The 25,323-nt window shown below is 36.1% G+C and overlaps 1 protein-coding gene across 5 annotated transcripts; it reads left to right on the top strand.

Annotated features, from left to right (window-relative positions):
• Positions 1–689: 689 nt before the first annotated feature.
• On the top strand, positions 690–25,113 carry dcaf6 (ddb1 and cul4 associated factor 6). Of its 5 annotated transcripts, none has more exons than XM_083535936.1 (21): positions 690–1,115; positions 5,954–6,015; positions 6,870–6,962; positions 7,280–7,465; positions 8,472–8,585; positions 9,271–9,406; positions 9,661–9,872; positions 12,308–12,401; positions 12,609–12,725; positions 13,090–13,512; positions 18,396–18,551; positions 19,968–20,027; positions 20,831–21,170; positions 21,630–21,727; positions 21,864–22,131; positions 22,265–22,306; positions 22,776–22,914; positions 23,050–23,206; positions 23,296–23,384; positions 24,361–24,466; positions 24,643–24,936. In XM_083535936.1, the coding sequence occupies exons 1-21, from the start codon at positions 1,028–1,030 to the stop codon at positions 24,681–24,683; spliced, it is 3,021 nt and encodes a 1,006-aa protein (XP_083392062.1). In that variant the 5' UTR covers positions 690–1,027; the 3' UTR covers positions 24,684–24,936. The 5 variants fall into 5 exon arrangements, with proteins under 5 accessions (XP_083392062.1, XP_083392061.1, XP_083392065.1 ...); XM_083535935.1 differs by having other exon boundaries at positions 21,846–22,131; XM_083535939.1 differs by lacking the exon at positions 18,396–18,551 and having other exon boundaries at positions 24,643–25,113.
• The last annotated feature ends 210 nt before the right edge of the window (positions 25,114–25,323 follow it).

Raw genomic sequence — 25,323 nt, 5'->3', positions numbered from 1 at the left:
GGCTACAGCCCTGATATCAACACCACTGACCATCTCTGGCATAAAATAAAATTGCCCAATATCAGTGCACCTCATTAATGCTCTTGTGAGTGAATGAGCACAAATCCCCACATGCTGCAAAATCTAATAAAAAGCCTTCACAATATATACCAAGCACTTTCTGTAGAGCCTTCTTGTCTTTGAAGATTTTACTTGCTTCCAGTTTCTCTTCATAGATTGCTTTCTTCTCTTCTGTAAACTGGCTTCTTGCATTGATTCTAAGAAATTATTTGTAGAGGGTTAATATGGCTGTCCCACATTAAGGATTTTCTTGTTTGACCAAAAAGTTGTGCAAAATGTACTGCCTTTAATCAATGTTTGATTTTCACACTTTATCCTGTATCCTGTCTGTCTTGTTGTTTATTAAATGTTGACAGTGTTTGGCCCTCTACTTAGACCCAGTATTTCATTTTGCACCCTTCTATGAATAAGTTTGACCCCACTGTGATAGATAGATAGATAGATAGATAGATAGATAGATAGATAGATAGATAGATAGATAGATAGATAGATAGATAGATAGATAGATAGATAGATAGATAGATAGATAGATAGGTTGTCAGTCAGTCTGCACAAAAGCTGCGCGCACTTGATGCTCTCAAACTTCTCCACGGCGCTGTGGACATAAACACGCGCGTTGCTCGCCTGTCATTGGCTGTAGCGGAAGCTCTGGGCGCAGGAGAGCAGAATCTCAGGCAGTTGGCTAAACAACATTTTTGTTATATATTTAGCTTGTGATGACACGAAGGCAGTAGGTCGGTTTGGTCGCAGGGGTGTCGTTTTTGTATGATTTCCCCCCCGCCAACTTCATTTTGTTCCGTTTGCTTTATTAGTGCAATGAAACGCTGAAGTAAATAAGTGCTGTAACAAAAAAGAAAAGCACATAGAAGAAGGCGCTGCTAAGCTAACGGCTAGCTAATGAAGTGCTTTCCACTCGCCGTTCTCTCAATGCTGCTTGCCTTCAGACGAGAGGAGCTTTGAGAGCACCATGTCCTGCTCTAGCAACTTGATCTGGGATGTGAGGAAGCGATCCATCGGTTACAGCGATCCAAACGTTTTCCGAGCGAACTATTTAGGTAAGAAGGCAGACCGGGGTTTTGTTTTTCTACCATCGTCATTATAAAACGCTTCATGTCCGTGTGTCTCTGACAGCTGTCACCTGTGTATAGAGACACCCTGGAGATGAGGAATGGACAGGCTGACTTGCGGACAAGCTTTTAGCTTTTTTGATTGCTGTACTCTTTTCCAGCCCACAGTTTCAGCATGATGTTGTTGTTGTTGTTGTTGTTGTTGAACTAAGCAGGCTAGCTAATATTACCCCTCAGATTAATATAATAATGTATAATGCAATCAGATTCGAGTAATCGTTAATTCATTGATTTCCCCTGCTAGTAGTAACATGAATTATGTCCACGACTTTAACATATTGATGTATTTTGAGACACTTCACTAAATGATCACCAGCTGATATGAGGTCAAAGTGTTGGTCTGCTGAAATGATCAGAAAATAGGTGCTTTTAAACCAAAGAGTGATTATTTCGATTTCATAAATTTGCTTACATAGGAAAATGCGATGCTAATGAAGTTCGGCCTCTACTAGTTTTTTGAACTGACCCAAAGAAATATTTTTGCAACCAAATCAGCCTTTATTTCAGCCCTCCTAACTGCCAGGTCTGGTGAATATCACAGCTTGTGTGTATTCATGCCAGGAAACTACACTTTGTGATTTCCTTGATTTTTCATTTGCCATAATAATTTCATTTAAATACTATTGTTCGTTATCCATCTTTCTGTTTATTTGTATTATTTTTTCAAAACACACACAGACACTTTATGGAGCTGTTTGTGTATCATTGCCTGAATACGGTTGGAGCTCTATGTGCCATAAAGGTAGTCTAGCTGACCAGGACATGTAGATTAAATATTCAACCATTTCTCTTTTCATTCATAGTTGTGTGGCATGTTGGATCACATGGATAGTGGGTGGTTGATTTAAGAGTCATCAGTGTTTTTTTTTTTTTTTTTTTTTTTAAATCTAAAAAACAGTGAATGAACACCTCTATCCCCAGTTTGGTCATGAGCTCTGTATTGTCTGTGTTTAGTTTATCATGTTCTCCCCATGTTCATCATAGGCTTCTGCCAGGATCCCAAAAATTCCAGTAAGTAAATTAGAGGCACTAAATTGCCCTTTAGCTGTGAATCAGTGTGTGCACTGCCATGGATTCTCTTCCAGTTTGTACTGTATTCCTACCTGTTTTAATTGGCTCAATATGTAACCTGACTATTACAAGGATAAAATAGTAAATACAGTTGAATGAATATTGGTTACATTGTTGTGAGTGTGTTGTAACACACACTACACTTTCACTCATCGTGCCACCTGCTGCACTGTGCACACAAATCAAGGACATACTCATGCTTTTGGTAGAAAATATTTTGTATAGGTGTTGCTTATTTATTCCATTCTGACAGTTTGGCATACATTGTTTAGTTTATTCTTACCGTCCAAGGTGCTAAGGAGGGATAAATGGAGTGCTAGCTATTTATGTAAATGCTGTTTGAACAACAAGAGCTCAGTGAGAGGAGCACTTAGTGCTGATGTATAGTTTCATCCCTTTTTTATTAGGAAGGTAATGATATTTCTGCTACACATACACTTTCGACTATGGTTGGGATGGTATGGTAAATAAACAAATGAGCTTAGCTTCAGTTGCTATTTTACTGAAAAACTTTTTGATGTCAAATTTATTTTATTCTGTTTTAATGAACATATTTCACTGCTCAGATGAATCTGATAGTGTGAGCAGAAAGTCAATGCACTTCTTAAGGAGTGTTTGGGACATGGTGCTTTTATAGTCTCAATGATATTGATTTATACGTAAAACTAGGTATTCCCTTATTAGGAAAGGATTTGTAAGGGATTTTACCAAGTGAAAGATTTTAGCTATATTCAGCTATGTTAATCGATCCTTTAAATCTTATTAATTAATAAATATCATTTGCACACATATAATAAGCACATTACCACTGTCTGACAATAGGCCTCATTTTAAATCATCCTTACCCTGATGCAGTAAGTATGTCACGGTTGCAATACAATTCCCTGCTCATCAGTGTAGCATTTAAATACTGAATGAGAAGAAGTAGCATGTCCACAGTTTAATTTCTTCACTTTCTGTAAGTTTTGTTTGAAATACTTCTGTAAAGATGTTTCTGCTCTGCTCTTCCGTACGTGTGGATTAAACGGTCAAGGAACATCCTTCATGGGTAGAAAATCTTTTGTAAATTTTTTATTTATTTATTTATTTATTTATTTATTTATTTATTTATTTATTTATTTATTTATTTATTTATTTATTTTTAAACTCTAAGCCATACTCAGCCTTTTTCTTCCTTCCATCTTTAAAAGATTGGTTGAGGCACAGTTTGGCACATCCATTATACCAAAGAGCAGTATTACTCTAAACACTCTGACAGACTGCCATAACAAACATTAACTGATCAATAAACAAGTAAACAAAGACAAACACACATTTTTCTTTTGATACCATTTCCAGAAAATAAAAGCTCAAATTGGAAAACTCTGGTTTAATATCTGTGCACATTAATAACACTACTTCATCAGCATTCTTTCACTTCACACAGGTTAGAGCTCATAACAGCTTGCACAATGTTCAGAAGTTGGTACACGCTATTTTCTTGTCTCATATTGATTCACTGTTTACTGCATTGCCAATCATCAGGCTGCAGCTTGTTCAGAACGCTGCAGCACCGGTTCTAACAGGTGCACACAAATGAGATCATATTATATCAATCCTGACATTATATCGGGTCCAGTTCATTTCAGGATAGAATTTAAAATACCGCTGCATTTAGTTTTAGTTCCATGACTGAATTAGAGCCATCATAAATGGACTGATTCTCCTCTCATGTTTCAGCCCATTTCATAATGATCGAGTTCGGCCTGATTAATACATTTACCCAATGACAAGAAAATTACATTGTTTAGTTTTTTATGCACCAAAAAATATATAATCATTCTAAAAAGCACCTACAGACAGATTTTTATATTTTGTTATGTATTTATTAGTGATTACTTTGCTTGTGTTTTACTTACAATTATTTATTTCTTTTTTGTTTTTATAATAAATATATAATTTTTTCCTTGATGTTTCTCAGATTTATTATTATAATTATTATTACTATGAATATAATTATCATTAATGCTGCTCATATAAAATATGAGATGCAGAACTTTATATATCTTTATTTTCACATGAAACACTTTAAGCTGAATTTCATATGAAATATTTCTTTAAGATTTATTTAGTTACTTATTTATTTATTTATTTTCATAAACCTTTCTTCTAAATCATTTGCTATGCTGCAGCTTTCCATATTTAGCAAAACTCTAGCTTTAGAATTAGCGCTCAAATGAATTATTGCAGCATGATTTCTCTTTAAATGACAAAATAAATGTGTGATGTTAGGTTAGATTGTGCTCCTACTTCCTGTTGTAAGTTCTATAGTTCCTGTTCTATTGCAATCTGGGTTTTTTTTTTCTTTCCTTTTCTTTCTTTGTTTAGATTATGCTTTGTTTAGAACTATTCAATTGGATTTGCAATGTGTGATATGCAATATTTAAATATTTTATTATTATTATTATTATTATTATTATTATTATTATTATCATTATCATTATCATTATTGGTCTGTTTTTATGAGTGAGCTGTGTTTATCTAATCAATGAGCTAGACATTTGCTATAAGGTTACTCCTTGTACACAGTATCTGAGATCTGATAGAAACATAAGCCTAGTTCGGCAGGTTGTGTTCAGGCATATCGTGTGTGTGTGTGTGTGTGTGTGTGTGTGTGTGTGTGTGTGTGTGTGTGTGTGTGTGTGTGTGTGTGTGTGTGTGTGTGTGTGTGTGTGTGTGTGTGTGTGTGCTATATTTAGCATGGCTAAGCTGCAAAATTTTGATTGAAATGGAATACGCAGAAACTAAGAATATTCTCCATAGCACAGAAATGTAATAATATTATAGAAATATATTACTTATATGGGGTCTTTAGAGCGTTGCATATGTTGCATATGAGTGAATACTTCAAAAGAAAAAATGCATAGTAGTGTTACTAGACAAAGAAAGTGTGCACTCCAAAATACTGAGTTAAAGCAGACTGTGTGGGGGAAATTTGCGAACCAAATCTGAAATGACTTTACAAAGTTCAACAAAACTAATATTTTGCCAGTGTAGCTTTTCAGTGTTTTCATCATTTCAACATTGCTTGGTTATACAGTGGAAAGTTCATATGAATCGGTTTCCTTTTAGAAGCCATATTGTTGGTCAGGAAGATATAATTTGTTGAGAACCACCATCTAGCTTCCGCTTTCCTTTAAAGTGCAACTTGCCAAATCAGTGTCAATATATTTAGCTCTACAAGTGTTGAAATTTGGCCTTATCTCTTTGGTGATGACAGACACAAAGCTTGCAAGAATGTTTTGCCATATCAAACCATGCTTTCAGCTTTCAGTTCCTTTGTTATTAATGAAAGTCTTTAGTATTAAATACATCCGAATGCCATGGCTATTGCATGTTATTAGAATAGGCATCCAGTTCGGAGCTGTATTGTTAAAATGCTTAGGGGGAAAAAACATACAACACAATGTATTCTTAAAATTAGCATTTTACTTTTATCTATGGCATCTGTGGTGAAGTTTTTCCTGACTGCAAAATCAACAACACAAATTTTTTTTTTTGTTTCTGTTGTCTCTTATTGATCTGTATAGAATGTAGATTACGATATATAATCCTATCTATGAAACAGACTTAGCAATACGGTTATGTGAGGTCAGTTATGCATATATGCACATCTGGTGAAGTGACTATATAAACACTTTTTTTTTCTTCCACAGGCAGAAGAGAATTTGTGCAGCGTCTGAAACTTGAAGCTGTACTTAAAGTGCATGATGGCTGTGTGAGTATCAAAAACGTATCTTCTCATGTTCATGCTTTACTTGATATTTGATTGATGATTTTGGTATGCATTTTTGCATTTTACCATAGTGAGTTTGGATGCTGCCAGTAGTTTAGTAAAGTTGCAGTGTCTGTTGTTTTGTTTATGCACTGTGTTGCACTGCTGGGAACTGAAAAGTGTGAAGGTTTAAAAAAATTTTTTTTAGTTCATTTACTGCCTGTTTGAAAAGATGGCTTCAGTTATCAGCAAGCTGAAAATCAGCAAGCAGAAAACAACCCCTAACAGATTTCACTTCATATTTACTGCAGTCTCTTTGTAGTTACAGTAAAAATACGTCACTGATTCATCAGGCACCGATGCGAGCCTACAGTGTTGCATTTTTTCCTCAAGCCCATCGCTATGTTGCACCTTTTGACATATTTGTGAAAATCCAAAAAACAAAATGAGAACGTATGCAAAATGAGAAGGAGAAAAAGTAAAGCTTAGTTTTGCAGTTTTTCAGAAGTTTTGAAATAAATGGTTTTGTGTGATAAATCTTTTATGTTGGGTTGATAAAGTGTGGAACCTAAAAATGGAACGGTCCAGAGTGCACAGGCCTTTGCAGGTTAAGTTAATGAAATATTGATTCATTTCAGAGGCATGGTTGAAGGCTCAGTTGTCCTTCACCCGAGTTCTCTATTCGGCTGCTATTGTTCGCTATCTTACTTCAGTTCAGGCTGCAGATTCAGGGCAGATCCGCTGTGGCAAATTGGCTCCATTTATTAAAATCGACTGAAATTAGTTGAGTAGACATCAAATCAGACTGTGGTCTATGTTTGTGTTCAACAGATATCTGTTTCTCTCATTTTAAATAGGTTAACACCATATCTTGGAATGATACAGGAGAGTACATCTTGTCAGGATCTGATGACACTAATTTGGTCATCACAAACCCCTACAACAGAAAGGTAATTTTAAGCTTGTGTGTTATCTAGAACAATGTGGTCATCTACTTAGCGGTGTAATTTAAGCCAAAATCTACTCTCGGATATGAATAATGTAAACACCTATATGTGTTACTTGTGCACCTTTTTTTATTTGCAAGATTGCTGCAGTTTAGCAGTACTTGTATTAGTCAGTAAGATGTGTTGTAGCTGATTTTTATATTTAATTGAGATACTTCTAGTCCGAAGTGCAAACTACTTGAACTTATCCACGTTCTGTGTACTGCTCTGGATCTCAAGCTGGTGATGTATCGCTTACCACTCTTTCCATTCGTCATCAGGTCAAAACAACAATTCGGTCGGGTCACCGGGCTAACATTTTCAGTGCAAAATTCATGCCCCACACAAACGACCAGCAGATTGTGTCCTGTTCAGGAGACGGCATCATCTTCTACACGCACACAGAGAAGAGTGCAGACATCAACAGGCAATGCCAGATGACCTGCCACTATGGAACTGCTTATGAGGTGATATTGTGGAAGCATTCACAGAAGATAAAAAGGAAAGCAGCGAGGAAAATCTGACAGTGGCATTTTAGGCAAAATTCAGCCGAAAACTATTGGAATGGATTCAACTATTATAGCACAGAAGCCTTTATTTGCTTGTGTGTGTTTGAGTGTGTGTGGGTGTACAGTGCAACACTACCACTTTTTGACTGTGCACCATTGCATTCCATATTTATTTACTTAATAAATAAATGATAGTAATGAATACATAAATAACAGTCTAAATGTCAGTCTTGATTTGGGTGGAGAATAAGGCTCACTTTGGATATTCAACTTTGCTATTGTAATTAAGTTTTTATTAAACTCCCATTTTGACTCAACTTCATGCATAGTGCAAGTGAAAATACTGAGACAAGCCTCTGTATACCAGGATACTGAGCTAAGAATAGGACATGGTGACGTGTTAGCAGTGAGACTGATATGCCATGATATACTGACAAGTGCGAACATTAAAAAATTTAATTAATATGCACTGCCAGGCAAAAGTTTTTGAGCATCCCTATTTTTTATCAAATGCTGTTAAATTAAAAAACATAAGAAATGATATAAGTTTAATATATTCCCTTATTTAACTATTGTACCAATAGTGTGCAATAAAATATATAAAAAGCTGCTCCTGCTAAAATAGTGTCTTTCGAATAGCTTTCAGACTTGCAGCTAATATTGACGGTGCTTTTGCTCGTAAAAAGTATGAGCAAAATGCTCCTAACCTGCTTGCAGCAACACACCCATTTCCTTGTTGTTGTTTTTTTCTGGCCATGTTAGACATGCAGTTCTTGTGATTTACTATTACATAACACTTCAAAACCTGAAACATACTATGGAAAAATGCAATGCACATAATTTCAGATTTAAAACTTATGAAGTCATTTCTGGAAACTGCTGCAATAAAAGTCATTTGAGCCTGTGGGCTCATGTACAGATTTTCATGTCTTCTGTCTGTCTTTTTCTTTCCTCTTGTCTCTAGATAATGACAGTTCCTAATGATCCGTATACCTTTTTGTCCTGTGGGGAGGATGGCACAGTTAGGTGGTTTGACCTGCGTATGAAGACAAGCTGCACAAAAGAGGATTGTAAAGATGTAAGAAGATTTGCCTAAAATGTACTTATACTCTGCGTTCCTTTTTTATATATATTTTATTCCCATATTACTAACATTTATAGAATTGTGCTGTCAGAATTCCTCCATATTAGCTGAAATATTAATGAAAATGTCTTATTGGCAGATTGACTCTTACATTAGCGTTTCACATTACAAATCTCACGTCTACTGAACTGCTAAGATTGTCCCAGGAAGAAGATACAGCTCTGGCCTAAGATCAGATCTAGCACATTAGCCTTTATCCTTGTAACCAAATTAAAATGGACACACCCAAAGTTCTCTTGCCAGATCGTGTGAGGAGGCAACTGCCTTTTACCCTGAATTTCACAGCCTTCTATTTTTTCTATAAGGTTTGACTGAAGTGAAAATCATTATGTTTTGGGGGGAAATGGTGTTTGTTGAAATAGCACATCATAGATCATATTATGTTAGAGACTATGTTTCAGCTGTCACAAAGATCTGTACCAATCTGAGCTACACCCCCTGGTTTGTCTGCTTTGAATGAATATAGCTGGTGATGGTGCATTTAATAAGCAAATCTTCTTGTAGTCTCAGACTTTTCTATAATACACTATTCATGAGATTGGAGATGATCACTCTTCTCACACATTAATACTCATACTTCCTTTGCTTCTCCTTTTATTGTTTGTCTTTTTGTAATCAGGATATTTTGATTAATTGCCGGAGAGCTGCTACCTCGATAGCCATTTCTCCTCTTGTGCCCTACTACCTTGCAGTGGGATGCTCAGACAGTTCAGTAAGAATTTATGACCGACGAATGCTTGGTACTAGAGCTACAGGTGAGAGCTGAACTTTTTGTGTTTTAATTTCAAATGATGTTTATTTCTCTTACATCCAGAATATAACAAATTCCACTAACCAATTTTTTAGAAAAAAATGACCCATGTAAAATTGGCATCATAACATGATTGGCACTAATTGTAATCAAAGTTCCTACCCTTTGAATTATTTATCAGTAGTAGGTCTTAATAATGTGTAAAAACTAAAAACACAAAACAGTTATACCTTATACCTTAAACCTCTCTACATACAGGTAACTACATGGGCCGAGGAACAACAGGTATGTGTGTGCGATTTGTCCCTGCCCACTTGTCCAACAAGTCTTGCCGTGTGACATCCCTATGCTACAGTGGCGATGGACAAGAGGTTCTGGTCAGCTACTCCTCTGACTACATCTACCTGTTTGACCCCAAAGACGACCAGGCCAGAGAGCTGAAGGGTCCATCTGAGGAGAGGAGAGAAGAGGTAAGGACCACAAGAAAGCTATCTGTCTATATGTTAATTATATAGAAATAACTCACACCCATGGTTGCTGCAGAGACGCAATGATGTGTATTTGTAAATGAGAGGTGAGAAGTCTGTCTCGGGTCATGGTTAGAATTTATTGAACATCTCCTGATCTGACGACTAGTAACTTGTGTGGTTTTTATGTTATTAGTTAAATGTATGCTGAATGGCAAGGGAACAATTCTGAAATATCTGTTAAAAAAATAAAAAATAAAAAACAGCTTTTGGCTTCTTACTTCAGATAATGAGTCTGCTCCCACTAGACCTGGTGGCATATGTGGGCTTAAAGTTTGGGGGTGGGGGCTGAAATATGCTTGGTCACTGATACAGGGTCTCTCTTACTGTGTGTATATCAGTGCTTGGCTTCCCCCATGATCACATTCCTTTCCAAAATGAAATGCAGACGCACGCTATGTTCCATTGCAGGGACAAAAATAGACTCAGCGTACAATGACTGTCCGATTCATAGTGGAGAAACCCTCAGGTCTCTCTTCAAATTAAATTCATAGGAATAATAGACATCACAGCATTTATTTTTCTACCAGTGTTTAGCCTCCTTTTTCAACTTTTGGAATTTTACACATCTTATGTAGCTTTTATCTGTTTTAGCTTTCGTCATATGTCTCTACATAGTTCTGTCTTGAATTAATCATTTTTTAATATTGTTTTTGTATAATGAATAAAATAAAATGGTAGATAAAATAGAATATTGAATATTAGCCATAAGAGAGAATTTTTGCCATGGCCTTCGCATTCTGAACACTGCATTATCAGGAGGTATATGGCATGACAGAGTTAGGAAAAATGTGTTGGATGCCTCTAAAGAGAAAATAGTGCAAATTTGCATTTTATTTATAATATTAACTATACTATTATTTTATTATTTATATAATATTTAATATGTAATTTTACATGTTAACATCACTGTTTATTTTCAAGAAACCTTACTATTCTAAAAATTTGTAAATGTATATAATGTACTGTACATATGTATGTTGATATGTTCTATTTACTTTGTTTGCTGTCAGTGTATGCCTGTCACATATTCTAAACGAAGTTAGGGAACTTGGTTAATAGAGTTTCTGAGATTCTTATATATTAGGGATGCACCGAAATGAAAATTCTTGGCCGAAACCAAAAACCGAAAGAAATTATGCCAATTATTATTACCATTGCATTTATGGCTATGATTGTGTACTAAACTTACTAAAATCAAGGCATTTCAATTGCATAAATTAAATATTAAAGTTTCAAAGAATAAATCAATTACAAATTATGAAAATATTTATTTATAGCACATTGCAACAATGCACAGGATAAAATAAATTAAAATTCAAACTGAAATGTTTAACTTAAATGCACTCATGTGTACATTAAATAATAATGTACAGGCCCTCTGGCCTGCTGAAAGGTTGTAAAATTAAATGTTCTTTCATAAAAACAAAGTGCATTCAGAACAAGTGCAACTGCTTAAAGATACAACAATACAACACTATCACTGGGAAACTTTCTGCCTTTTCAAAAACGTCCGCCACAGATGGAGTGCGCATGCTTGGAGGGGTTTTGCTTTTCTGTGCCGCGTTTCTCTCATATTCAGCCTAGTGATCGGGATGTTTGGATTTCAGGTGATAAATTAAACCCGACGTGGAGAAAGTTTTCACAGACGAAATTTCGGCATTACATGTTTTGCACATCGCTATCCCTGGGTCATTCTCAGATATACTGAAACACATCCACACCGCAGACATGTTGTTTTAGACAAGCACGTGCAGGCAGCGGTTTCTGTTTGCGTCATCACCACAAACTCTTTCGGCCGCGTTTTTTCGGTGATCAAAATCTTTTTTTATTCGAATATTCGGTGCATCCCTTATTTATATTTATATATATATATATATATGTGTATGTATATATATATATATATATATATATATATATATATATATATATATATATATATATATATGTGTATGTATAATTTATTATTATTTTTCTTCTTCTGAAAAATTATTCATTTCTTCCAGTTTTAGCCGAAATAGGCTGTCATTATAACCTTGTTATCTTCATTGAATGGTTCACTATATTAGTCAATATGTAGAGGGCTGGTTAAATACACATCCAGAGTTAAGGGTCATAACTGAAAGATAATTACTATGTGTTTAAATATGACACTTGGCAAGGACACTAAAGGATTATCAGCCGTACTCATGTGGGATCCCACATTAAACATCATATTATAACACAAGTTTATGAAATAAATCTAAATATATCTTTTGGATCTTTGTTTCATCACTTGTATGTCACTCCTTTTATTAAGTATAATTTGTAGCAGGTTTACTATTTAGGCAGAACAACTTTTGACAGTGATTGACCATTTGATTATATGTTAATTGTAGTTGAAGCAACCCCCAGTCAAGCGATTGCGTCTAAGGGGAGACTGGTCAGACACCGGACCCCGTGCTCGACCCGAGAGTGAAAGAGAACGAGAGGGTAAGATTTGAAAAAAACTACTTCCCTTCACCAGCACACACGCAACACATTTTAATTATATTTCCAGACATACTTATCAATACATAAAAGTGTAACATACAAAATAATCAATGCTGAAATGTAGGCAACAATCAAAGTACCATTCAATTCATTTTGATATTTTTGATGGTTTAAGGGCATTAAGCATTTCTTTCTCCTTCACCACAGGAGAACAGAGTCCTAATGTGTCTCTGATGCAGAGGATGTCCGACATGTTATCACGTTGGTTTGAGGAAGCTAGCGAGGCCCAGAGCAGCAGAACTCGACCACAAACTCGTCCCAGAGGTATGACGTGCATCGCCATATTACTTTTATCTTTAATCCTGAAATATTTTATTCTGATTATAAGGTTTTTTATAATTGTTGTTTTTTTTTTATATATACCGTGCCTTTTTAATTTGAACCTTTTGTGTCCATGTTTGGAAATGTGTTTTATATGCATATAAAGGACCAATAATAATAAAGATAAGGAATCTGTTTGTAATTACATGCATAAAAGTTTTGTTTATGTTAGTATTGTTCTCTCCAATTTTCTCTGCAAAAAAAATTCAGATTGTTTCATAAAGTTTTACTAATTAACATGTGTTTTTCTCTTTTTATCATTTAAAGAACTAAAAACTAAAGGTTACCTGATGTCTTTTTCCTATAGGTGTGGCATCTCAGACACCAGGGGCAGCTGCGCCTTCAGACATCCCGTCTCAGGAGTCTTTGGGGGCTGAAGGACCCATGGAGGTGGAGTCTGCTACCTCTGACCATTCCTCCCCACCTGCCTCAAACTCCACCCCAGCCCCTGCTCCAGTCTCAGCCTCAGCTCCAGCATCAACACCATCCCTAGCCCCAGACCCTTCTTCAACTTCAGCACAACCCCTCTCCAAATCCATCTCCTCTTCCTCCTCAGGCTCTTCTTCCACTGTGACAGCCCTGCCTCCCTCTACCTCTTCCTCTGTGGACAACACTGCCTCCTCTTCTTCCCTGCTGTCCTCCCCAGACTCAGAAGAGCAGAAGAGCCAGTCCGAGGTGATGACCACCAGATCAGCCACCCCGACCCCTTCCACAGAGCCTGTTCTGTCTGGTGAGAATGACATCACTGACAATTCATCACTGGTTGCATGTCAGTGTTGATCACATGATCTCTATACATTGAGAGCATATACCAAATAGTTGTTGTCGGTACACAAACTTGTCCATTTTGAACACTGATGTTCAAATCTGCATTATTTCAAACAGATAGAGTAAAGCCATGATCAAAAAAAAAAGCAGACGTAGGATTAATTTTATTTGTTACTATGACCAGTTTCGCACTGCATAACTCCCTTGAATATCACAATTTTATTATTGTCAACTTTACAAATGGTGGCAATAATTATAGTCTTTTAATTTTGACAGAATTCACAATATAGAAATATTGTTATAATTTTGACCATTTATTGCAGATTGTTCCAATCTGTACCAGTACTCACCATGAATTAACAGTCCAGTGACACAGTCTCAAGCCTATACAACAGTCCTAGTTATTCATGATTTATAGTCTATGTAAGTATATGTTAGTACAGCTGTTTGCCATTGCTAATGTAGGGCTTACCACAATTGCATTGAAGCTCCCAAATATCTGCTCAGAGCAGTGTAGTCTTTCTCTCAAATTCTTTCACAACTGTACATCAGAAGGGGATTTTTTCTGGTTCTAAAATAAGGAAATAATGCTCAATTGCTTTGCTGTAAGAGGTGAATAGGTGTTTTTTTATTTTTTTTGTATAACTGTAATTTCGGGGTTATATTCGCCATGCTTTCTGTCTTTTTTTATTTAAATATTATCTTTCTAAAATTATTATTATTTTTTTTAATTATTCAATTTTATGTCAAGTTAAAAAAAAAATTTATGTACATAAATTTGAGATAATTCTAGCATTCAATACTGGTAAATATGGGTACAAAGACAGGTTATTGAGAAAATGTTTAAATACTTTAAGATCACACAAAATATATAAATTATTATAATTCATATTTTATTTTCTATTTTATTGAAAGTGTTTTTTTTTTTTTGTTTGTTTGTTTTTGGAACAGCAATGAATGGATAAAATTATAACAATATTACAATATTGTGAATTCTGTAAAAATGTATACAGCGGTCCCCCGGAACTCGCTAAGTTACGTTCCAAGACCTTCCACGAGTTCCGAAAATCTGCATATTTTGGACGCACCCCCGCAGCCCCTATTGTACCTTAGTGAATTCATCTAGACATTGTCACTTTAATACAAATGTATTTCGAAAGATTTTATGAAATTTGTTGTTAGTTAGGTTCCAAATGAGAACCCGCAAATTTTCGAAACCGCAAATTATCGGGGGTTGACTGTAGTCTAAGTATATGTTAGTACAGCTGTCTGCCATTGCTAATGTAGGGCTTACCACAATTGCATTGAAGCGCCCAAATATCTGCTCAGAGCAGTATAGTCTTTCAAAATATACTTTTTTCTTTCACAACTGCTCATCAGAAGAGGACTGTTTCTGGTTCTAAAATAAGGAAATAATGCTCAATTGCTCTGTTGTAAGAGGAGAATAGGTGTTTTATTGTTTTTTTGTAAAGGAGTAACGTAAAGGAGCAATGTAGTAGTAGTAGTAATGTATTTTTAATATATATATATACAAATATATATATAATCTCTTCTCTAGATCAGTCAGGTTTTTGGCCTGTCGCTGAGAAACACGGAGTTTGAGCTCCCTTAAAAGATTCTCTATTGGGTTTAGGTCTGGAGACAGGCTAGGCCACACCAGAACCTTGATATGCTTCTTACAGAGCCCCTCCTTGGTTATCCTGGCTGTGTGCTTTGGGTCATTGTCATGTTGGAAGACCCAGCCTCGATCCATCTTCAATGCTCTGACTGAGGGGAGGAGGTTGTTCCCCAAAATCTCGCAATACATGGCCCCGGTCATCCTCTCCTTAATACAGTGCATACGCCCTGTCCCATGTGCAGAAAAACACCCCTAAAGCATGATGCTACCACCCCCATGCTTTACAGTAGGGATGGTGTTCTTGGGATGGTACTCATCATTCTTCTTCCTCCAAACACGCTTAGTGGAATTATGACCCAAAAGTTCTATTTTGGTCTCATCTGACCACATGACTTTCTCCCATGACTCCTCTGGATTATCCAACTGGTCATTGGCAAACTTAAGACGTGCCTGGACATGTGCTGGTTTAAGCAGGGGAACCTTCCGTGCCATGCATGATTTCAAACCATGACGTCTTAGTGTATTACCAACAGTAACCTTGGAAATGGTGGTCCCAGCTCTTTTCAGGTCATTGACCAGCTCCTCCCGTGTAGTTCTGGGCTGATTTCTCACCTTCCTTAGGATCATGGAGACCCCACGAGGTGAGATCTTGCATGGAGCCCCAGTCCGAGGGAGATTGACAGTCATGTTTAGCTTCTTCCATTTTCTAATGATTGCTCCAACAGTGGACCTTTTTTCACCAAGCTGCTTGGCAATTTCCCCGTAGCCCTTTCCAGTCTTGTGGAAGTGTACTATTTTGTTTCTAGTGTCTTTGGACAGCTCTTTGGTCTTGGCCATGTTAGTAGTTGGATTCTTACTGATTGAGGTCGTTAGCTGCATAAAGACACCTGTCCACCCCGTACAAACAGGTGCATTTAATTTAGGATAATAAATGTAGTGGAGGTGGACATTTTAAAGGCAGACTAACAGGTCTTTGAGGGTCAGAATTCTAGCTGATAGACAGGTGTTCAAATACTTATTTGCAGCTGTATCATACAAATAAATAGTTTAAAAATCATATATTGTGATTTCTGGATTTTTTTTTTATTTTAGATTATGTCTCTCACAGTGGACATGCACCTACGATGACAATTTCAGACCCCTCCATGATTTCTAAGTGGGAGAACTTGCAAAATAGCAGGGTGTTCAAATACTTATTTTCCTCACTGTGTGTGTGTATGTGTATATATATATATATATATATGTGTATATATATATATATATATATATATATATATATATATATATATATATATATATATATATATATATATATAATATTATAAATTATTTATTTTTTACCCCTACCCTTTTAAGACATTAATGGGTATATTATCTGGGCTATATTCAAATTTAGGCCACATTTTCTGACCACACCTAATAGTATATTTAGGATTTTAGGACGGTTAAGTTGCAGAACAGAGAGTGTAGTTAAATAGTTTTTTGGTTTGTAGGTTTGTTTGTGTTCTGATTCTTTTCTCAAATAACCCAAAAGTGTTTTGATTAGTTTTGTTAAAATAACCTAATGTAAGGTGTCCCCTCTCTGGAGACAAGGTGAGGGAGGTGAGATTGAGATGGTTTGGACATGTGCAGAGGAGGGACATGAGTTATATTGGTAGGAGAATGCTGAGGATGGAGCCCCCAGGAAGGAGGAAAAGAGGAAGACCAAGGAGGACATGCAGATAGTTGGTGTGAAAGAGGCAGGGGGTATGGATGATCCGCTGTGGTGACCCCTAATGGGAGCAGCCAAAAGAAGAAGAAGAAGAAGAAGAAGAAGAAGAAGGTGTTCCCTCTCGAATGTCTAATAGTATGCATCTACAGTTGAGGCCAAAATTAACACACATCTAGACCAAAGACATTTCAATCTAATATTTGAAACTCTACCTATACACATCCACATGTATTTCAGGTTATTAAACTTTTAGTATAAGTTTTTTTTTAGGATTAGATAAACAGTTGTTTTCAAACAACTGTTAAGAGAGGTTGGTTATGACGTTTATTACTATACCAAATTCCATGAACCATGTTCTTTGTTCATTCTTCCTGGCAGAACTGGCACTTAACTTTTTTGATTGTGAGCCTTCTTGCTCAGACACACTTTTTCAGTACATTTCAAAATAGACTGAGATATGACTTATAATATATATATATATATATATATATAAATATATATATATATATATATATATATATATATATATATATATATATATATATATATATATATATATATATATATAAATATAAATTTTAACTTTGACAATTATTTTGCCAAGGTATTTCTTGATAATCCTCCTGATGCAATTTATTTTCCTAAGTGCACTAATTACTTTTCCAGAAAAACAACCCCACAACTGCCACACCCATGTTTTAACAGTTGGCATGGTGTTTTTCAGATTAAGTTTTCTTTTTTTTTTTTTCTTAATAGCACTATTATTTATTGACAAATAAATTCAGTGTTTGTTTCTGGTGACAAGAGAAAAAGCTGGTGTTCATCTGTGAACTTCAGTCTGGTTTTATTATGCCTCTGAAGAGAGCACATTTTTTGCCATTTGAATTGTTTATTTACAAACTTCTGCACTTAATGCCTCCATTTTCCTTTACCCATTTCCTTGTTCTCATTTAAACATTTTTGATCAATGTTTCTTCATTCCTGACAGTTAGTTTGTGCTACTTCCTGAATGATCTACTGTCTGCATGATGCGAGTCTGTGTGTACAAGATATTTGCATACAATACATTTTAGAGATGCTCTTGGTATTTTGAGTTTAGAATTTGCTTCTGAGTAGGAACTTGCCTTGTGGGGATCCACAGTTTTGTTGTCCAAGGTTTTGGTGTGAAGGTTCTGTTGTGAAGCAGATGCCCTAATTGGCTTTCTAAAGGAAATAAATGATAACATGACATATTTGAAGATTATATTTAGAGTTTGAATATCTTTAGCATAGGTGTATGTAAACTATTGGCCTCTACTGCATGGCTGGAACATATTTGTCTGCATATATTGTCTACTCTACCTGTGATGCAAGCAAAGTGGTTCACCAATGCAGTTTGTAGGACATCATTAAGGCTGCTGCTTCTTTTTATTTGACTAGTTTCCAGTTCCTCTTATCTATGATTTGCCCTTTCTTTGCCCTACCTTTTGTCCTGCCTTTATATTTCCTGATCTTTTTGTCTCTGCTTTTCTGCCAGAATATGGTCCCCGCAGGCTCCCGGTAAGTTTAGTGTGTAGGCGTTTGCAGAGGCTGCTGCTGCTTGCTGATCCCCCTGGGCAAAGCCAGCGTTCAGCCTCTCGGGCCTCAGACAGCCGAGCCCGGGGCCCTGATGCACAGACCCATCCGGCAGCAGGTTACACGTCGTTGTTCATTAGCTAGCCTTGACCCCTGCTGCAGCCCTTTTACATCTAACATTTTTGATCTGTGCTGGCTTTTATCCTCTAATGGCTCTGGTTTATTGCCTAACTAAAGAATTATTCTACTCTACAAAACTTAATGCAGTCTACAAATTCAAGCACACTATTAGAGACAACTTTATCTTTGATATAAGCATATCGTCACCTATTAATTTTGCTTAGGATATTAACATTTTGTATTGGAGTTATTGGTACACTCTTCACAGGCTGGTTTGAGAATCTTAATTGACATGCTGCTCTCTTTTTGCTGCATGGCATTAGTATTTTACTGCCTGTTTCTGTGCAGCTCTTTGGTGTAGACCAATATAAGTGACTTTTTTTTTCAGTTGTTCCCCAATGCACTTCCATCATTTACAAACTCCTGATGTGACGTGATTTTAGCGCAAATAAACTAAGTAAAGCCTTCAGATACCTTTCCTGCCTTTCACTGTAATATCAGTCTGCTGCTTGGGTGGAGGTTAAATTAAATTGCGATTGGCCCTGAGCATTTGATTAAAGTCTCTGAGATCCATAAAGTGCGAGTTGCACTAAGCCTGTAACATATAACATCACCACTCAGCTGGCTGGAAAAATGTTGGTTCAAAACTAGAGATCAAATTGTGTACTAAGAATACAATTTGCTCTTTATTGCTGCATTGGTTTGTCATCATGCAGAAGTTATGTGAACAAACCCAGAGAGCAGAAGTAAACTGATTTAAAATAAGAATACAGAGAAAACAGTTACGTATTATAAAGATAATCTATGTTTCCTTCTGTCCAGCAGTGGCTCTGCTGGAGGTGACGTTTATTATTGTTATTGTGGAAGCTGGAAATTTTTGGCTGAATTTCTGCTGTCAGTACTAAGGCGGAAAGTTTTTATATAAAGTTAATCTTGTCTGGAATGTGAGGTCTTTTCACATTTCAAAAAATCACATACTGTTTTCTTTAAGTCAAGACATAAAACAATTATGATTTAGGATCTGCAAGAAGTAACTATTTGAAAACTGCGCCCTGAAATATGAAAATTAAAATGTCACTACTGAGCCTTAAAGCAGCCTTATAGTCTTGTCTTTAATATGCGAGCGTAAACTGGTTACATTAGGCATAAAAACTAATTATAAGAGATTCTTGTAGTTAAGCGCCTGCTGTCAAGCTTCATATTCTAAGCTTTGGATGTCATTAGTGATAAAGCATATTTTTTTTGGACTTAATAGTTGTTTTTATGCAGGACACTTCATTCTTATCATTTGGATTCTGCTTGTGCTGCAGTATGATGGCTGTGTGTAGACCTGTAGTATCGACTCCAGTTTCATTGCTCATTTCTTTTTTCTTTTTGTTCTTTGCATATTCAGTACATCTTGTTTGTGTTCCAGATTCTCCTTCGTCTGCGGTAAACAAACAGCTTGGATCCATGACTCTGGATGAGCAGCCTGGTGCGTCAATTCACCTCTTATGCCATTCCCCCATACATTCAATCACTTGCTGTTTTTTTTTCTGCCCTTATGCACTTTTTTGTCACTTTTTTCTAACGGTACAGCAGTTTTACTTCTCTCTATAACATTATCATCATCAATCAATTGGCAGGTCTTTAAAGTCCCTGTATTTTTAGTAGACATTACCGGTAGCTGTCCTTTTAAAGCATATTATGAAATTAATTGCTAAGCTTAAATATAAAATTTGATTTTTTCCATTTCGATTAGGCAGATATTTTTTTTAACATTCACCCCCAAATATAAGAATTCTTGTCCTCACTTAAAAAGTATACACAACTTTTAAAAAAATAAATAAAAATAGTAAATAGCTTTTAGTGTAGTGTGGTTTGTGGGTTTGTTATGTTGGGGGATGATTATCTGTCTGAGACTTGATGTACATCTTCATAGCCAATTTACATGTAAGATGATTTAAATATAAGTTGAGTTTGTGCTGATTGTCAATGGATGATTGTACTTTTAACCTTGCTATGATGCTAAAAGTTTCCTCTTATTTAGTGAGTGCCTTTACCAGCAAACAATGCTTACAGTTGTAAAGTGTTCTATCTTTCTTTTTCACTAACAGAATATTTACAGTTTGCACTGTTTGTAGTTCGGGTATGTGATGTTTAAAATCAGCAATTCATCCCTCTGTGTTTTGTTGTGCTGTTTTCATTCATAGCTGCAGTTCTTAATAAAAAAAAGTTTTCAGCTGTTCTCAGACTATGTTTCTATTAATTTTTGGTCTCTCTCTTTCTCTATTTCAGGAAGCACTGAAGCATCAGGGAATGCTTGCTGTGGTACAAGTAGCAGGGAGGCTAGTACTAACGATGGAACAGGAACCTGTTCTTCCACTCCTGCTGCTGAAGATAGCCGTGAATCCATCTCTCCAACTCCTGCTGCTGAAGAACGCCGCAAAAGCATCTTTTCATCTCCTGCTGTTGAAGATGATAGTGGAGCTGGCAGTGGCAGTGTGTCTGGAGGAGTGGGCTCTTGTACTGGGCGAGTGGCTACAGCAGCAGGCACGCCTGAGCCTGTCCTGAGCCTGCATTACAGCACGGAGGGCACCACCAACAGCACCATCAAATTAGACTTTACAGATGAATGGTGAGTAAACGGATTTGCAGCATACGTTATACTGATTGTCCCTAAAAGTTTCTGTCTGAAACAGTACATCTCTTGTAAAATCTGTTGACCAAAGAAAGAAGTCATGGCATCAAAATGAAAGTTGGATGTATACTACAGTAGTCTAAAATCAAGAGAATAAGAATGAATAACAACAAAGTGAGAGTTTTGCAATGACCTATTTGGTTTTCAGACCTAATCGGAAAAGTTTTTATAATTGATATTTCAATAAGAATATGGTAAAGAACTGCAGTTAAAACGGATTTAAGCAGGAACAATCCAAGGGTAAATATTATAATAGGGTCTGGTTTAGAGTATGCAGAAGAGATTGTGGTGACAGTGACAGTAATTTTTAAACTGATGCTTATATCTAGAAATAAATGATATAATTATTAACAATTTAAACATTTAATATTTCTTTTCTTATCTCTTTGTGTTCAGGAGCAATTTAGCCTCTGGCTCAAGACCTGGTGGTGGAGGACAAAAGCCTTCTCAAGCCAGGGAGAATCAGGAGCCTGCTGCAGGAACCCCAGAACAGGGTGAGCCTGTTTTCAGCAACAATTGTAGTCCATTCTAATGAAATTCTTTTGTTTAAGGCAAATTCTGTTTTCTCTTGTTTCTCCTGGAGGCATGAACTGGCATGATCACTATCTTTAGAATTGTTCTCTTCTGCAGCTTTAGCAGAATCAGTGCCACAGGAGAGCAAAAGTTCAGCGAGTGGCAATGAGAGGGCCTCGGGAAGCTCTCAGGGAAGCACACTGCTGCAAGGCACAGCTATTCCAGAGAATCTGCCAGCAGCAGAAGGTTGCAAGAGGACTGAGCCAGGTGGGGAGGGCACTCAGGTTTCTGCTCAAACCTCACGCAGTAACCAGGACTCCGATGACAGCGATGATGACCCAATTCTTATCCCCACAGCCAGGTACAGAGGAGCTCAGGGACAAAGGTATGGGCTTTCATTATTTAAAACCTCGGTTAAGTTGTATTATTTGTTTTATTAACCTAGTATACCTAAGAAATATTTGAAGGATATGTATGCATTTTAGAAAAAAAAAGTCTGAAGTTGTTTTTCTCATTAGGTTTAATTTCAGAGGCTCTGCAATAGGTGATAGGATGATCAGGTATTGTGATGAGCTTATTTCTAAAATAATTTAACTACAAGAAGTAAAACATTTTGTTGATTTTCTAGCAGATTTGAACTCTAAAATGTGTTCATGGTGGAGTGGATTTGCATTTTTTGTTTGTTTTTTAACGTATAACACTAATTCTGACCTTATTTGCTTGAATGTGTTGCAAAAATGTGTGGGTAGGTTTTAATAGTAGACAGTGTCTAACCAGCAAATGACTGGTATGCATGTGTTTGGAAATGAGCCTTGTGTCTAATCAAGTATTCTGCATTTGTTACAGTGAGCAGCAATACTTCTAAAGCATGGGCATAAAGAGTATTAATTTAATCAGCATAGTATAGATTTTGTCACTAGATTGTGAAAACACATCACAGCTCATTTAAAAGCACTGGCCATGTTTGCTTTAATTACTATTTACATGCATCATGAAGTCAATGAAGTCTATATTTAATTCTGTGTCCAGGCGCTCGGCAGCAGCTCGTATCCAGGAGCTTCTGCGCAGGAGAAAAGAAAGGCGCGAAATGGAGGAGAGCGAGACACAAAACATCAGACGCCCTGCGGTGAAAATGATGTACAAGGGCCACCGCAACTCCAGAACTATGGTGTGATACTATACAACGCTATGAAAAAAGAACTACTTTATTAACAGGATAAAAGCTATACTGTGATTTTAAATGGTTAAGATTTTTCTCAAGAATCTAAAATTCATAATTATTCCTTTATATTTGTGAATACAGATAAAGGAGTCGTGTTTCTGGGGAAATAACTTTGTCATGAGTGGTTCGGACTGTGGCCATATTTTTATCTGGGACAGACATACAGGAGAGCACCTGATGCTTCTAGAGGCTGATAATCATGTAGTTAACTGTCTGCAGCCTCACCCTTATGATCCAAGTAAGTATCATACTGGGTTTTTTTTTTGGAAAACATCCCAAAAGAAATTCTGGAATGAAGATGTTCTAGCTAATTTTGTCTTTTTTCAGTTCTTGCTTCATCTGGAATTGATTATGACATAAAAATCTGGTCCCCACTTGAGCAGCTACCTTCGTTTAACAGAGACCTTGCTGAGGAGGTACAGTAAAACTCCTTTGCTAATTATTTTCTATACCAAAGCAACAAGCAAAACAATTAAAGAGCAAAGATGATGGAACATGCCATATGGGAATATTATCCACAGTAGGCTGGAGTAATCCCAACCCCAAAGTGGATTATTTTTCTATAACAACATGTCCTGTAGTGTTTTATTTTATTTATAATACAACGATTTGCTAGTTATAAAAAAAAAAAACTTTAATAGCTGCATTAAATGTGAAATGTCTACATTTATAGCACCTATAAACTAATACATTTATAGATTTTTCTTTGTATAACCAAATATGGCAAAAAAAAACGGTGGCATATTTTAATATTTAAGCAGCCCATTTTCATACATTTATTACTTTTAGATTGTCTACCATACAAATCTATGACATAATATATTAGAACAAGCACAATAATATAAATCTGTATTTTGCATTTCAGCAGGGCTGCTATAGAAAATTAATCAACAACATAAAAGAAACTCCATAGTGTTGTGATATCAATAATATTGAGTAAGAATTTGTGTTCTACAGTATACTGTATGTGGGCCAAGATGTTCTATTTATAGGTGCACTAGAGGGCAGCAGAGCTTAACACACCTCTGTAGGGTCGCAATTATCAGGCTGAGATGTCCTAGTAAGATAAGGAAAGCAAGAGCCTTCCTTGGCTCTGTGCCTGAGACATAAGTTAATGGAACAGATGATAATAGTTTGATTCCAAGCTGTTGTGAAAAAGGCCTATTTTATATGAGAGATATTCCTAAATCAGAGTTTTGATTCTGGGTTGCTGTTTATCAGCATACCAAAAGTACCACATAGCCAATACGGCATAAGATGCATAATATATAGTTCGTATATATTGTCATGATCCTGCATTATTCAATGTAATATAAAATATAGAATCTCTACTAGTCAGTTAACTTCTCACTATAACAGGGATCCTTTATATATGCTGTGATTCTGTTGTAGGTGATCACTCGTAATGAATTAATGCTGGAAGAGACAAGAAACACCATTACTGTCCCTGCCTCGTTCATGCTTCGAATGCTGGCCTCACTCAATCACCTCCGAACAGGTGAACTTTACATTTCACACAGATGCACATAGATGTGTAAATCAGCCTTAAAGATGAAGATTAATAACATTTTCCAAATTGGACACATTCATAAGTTATAATTGTTGAAGTAATTGAGAAACGTCTTCATCGTTTTATATTCATTTCATAAATATTTCTCTCCCTTTAACTCTTAGACCGATCTGAAGGTTCTGGACAAGAGAACGAAGATGAATAGGAGCTGTGCTGAGATCCACATCCCCCACCCTCCAACAAAACAATCAACATCTTTTGCTTTAAACCGGTTGAAAATTTGAGATTTGTACAGGCTGTGTAGAATATTCCCTTGTTAGAACCATTTGTAGTATCCATTTTTTTTTAAAGATGACTATTCTACTGAATACTTTACATGAGAGTAAATCGCATCTGCAAGGAAAGATAAATAAACTGCAGTATATAAAAAATAAATATATAATATATGAAATGTGACAGAGGTAGCTAAATGATGAGTGCTCGAGTATATTTAAATGCAATATTTCTGTGGTGGAAATGGTCAAGCATTGAGCAGTGTTATGTGTGAAATTTTCTAGTTTTGTAGACTTCAATTTATGCATGTCAAACATAAATTAATGCTTTAAGTTTCTGTTCCTTTAAAAAGAGTTGCTATATCAGCTGTCAATTTTCCTTTTATTTTTTAAGATTTTTCTTTTTTTTGTTCTTTCAGACATCTCTGATAGAAACAAATACTTCCTAATGTTTCAAAAGACAAGGTCTGCATTGTTAAGAGATGCAGATATGGATTTGCTGATGCACACTTGTTGTGTTAAGTGTGAGTAGCAGGTGTGTCAGTGGGTGGGTTTTTAAAGAAGACCATTGAA

Source organism: Silurus aristotelis, assembly GCF_946808225.1.
Source record: "Silurus aristotelis genome assembly, chromosome: 3".
Lineage (NCBI taxonomy): Eukaryota > Metazoa > Chordata > Actinopteri > Siluriformes > Siluridae > Silurus > Silurus aristotelis.
This window is presented reverse-complemented; position numbering and strand designations above follow the sequence as displayed.

Excerpts from the sequence above, each read along its gene's own strand:
- dcaf6 (XM_083535935.1), top strand. The coding sequence starts at position 1,028 with ATGTCCTGCTCTAGCAACTTGATCTGGGATGTGAGGAAGCGATCCATC. Across the intron at positions 1,116-5,953 it reads TTTCCGAGCGAACTATTTAG|GCAGAAGAGAATTTGTGCAG; the intron begins GTAAGAAGGCAG and ends TTTCTTCCACAG. Across the intron at positions 7,466-8,471 it reads ACTATGGAACTGCTTATGAG|ATAATGACAGTTCCTAATGA; the intron begins GTGATATTGTGG and ends TCTTGTCTCTAG.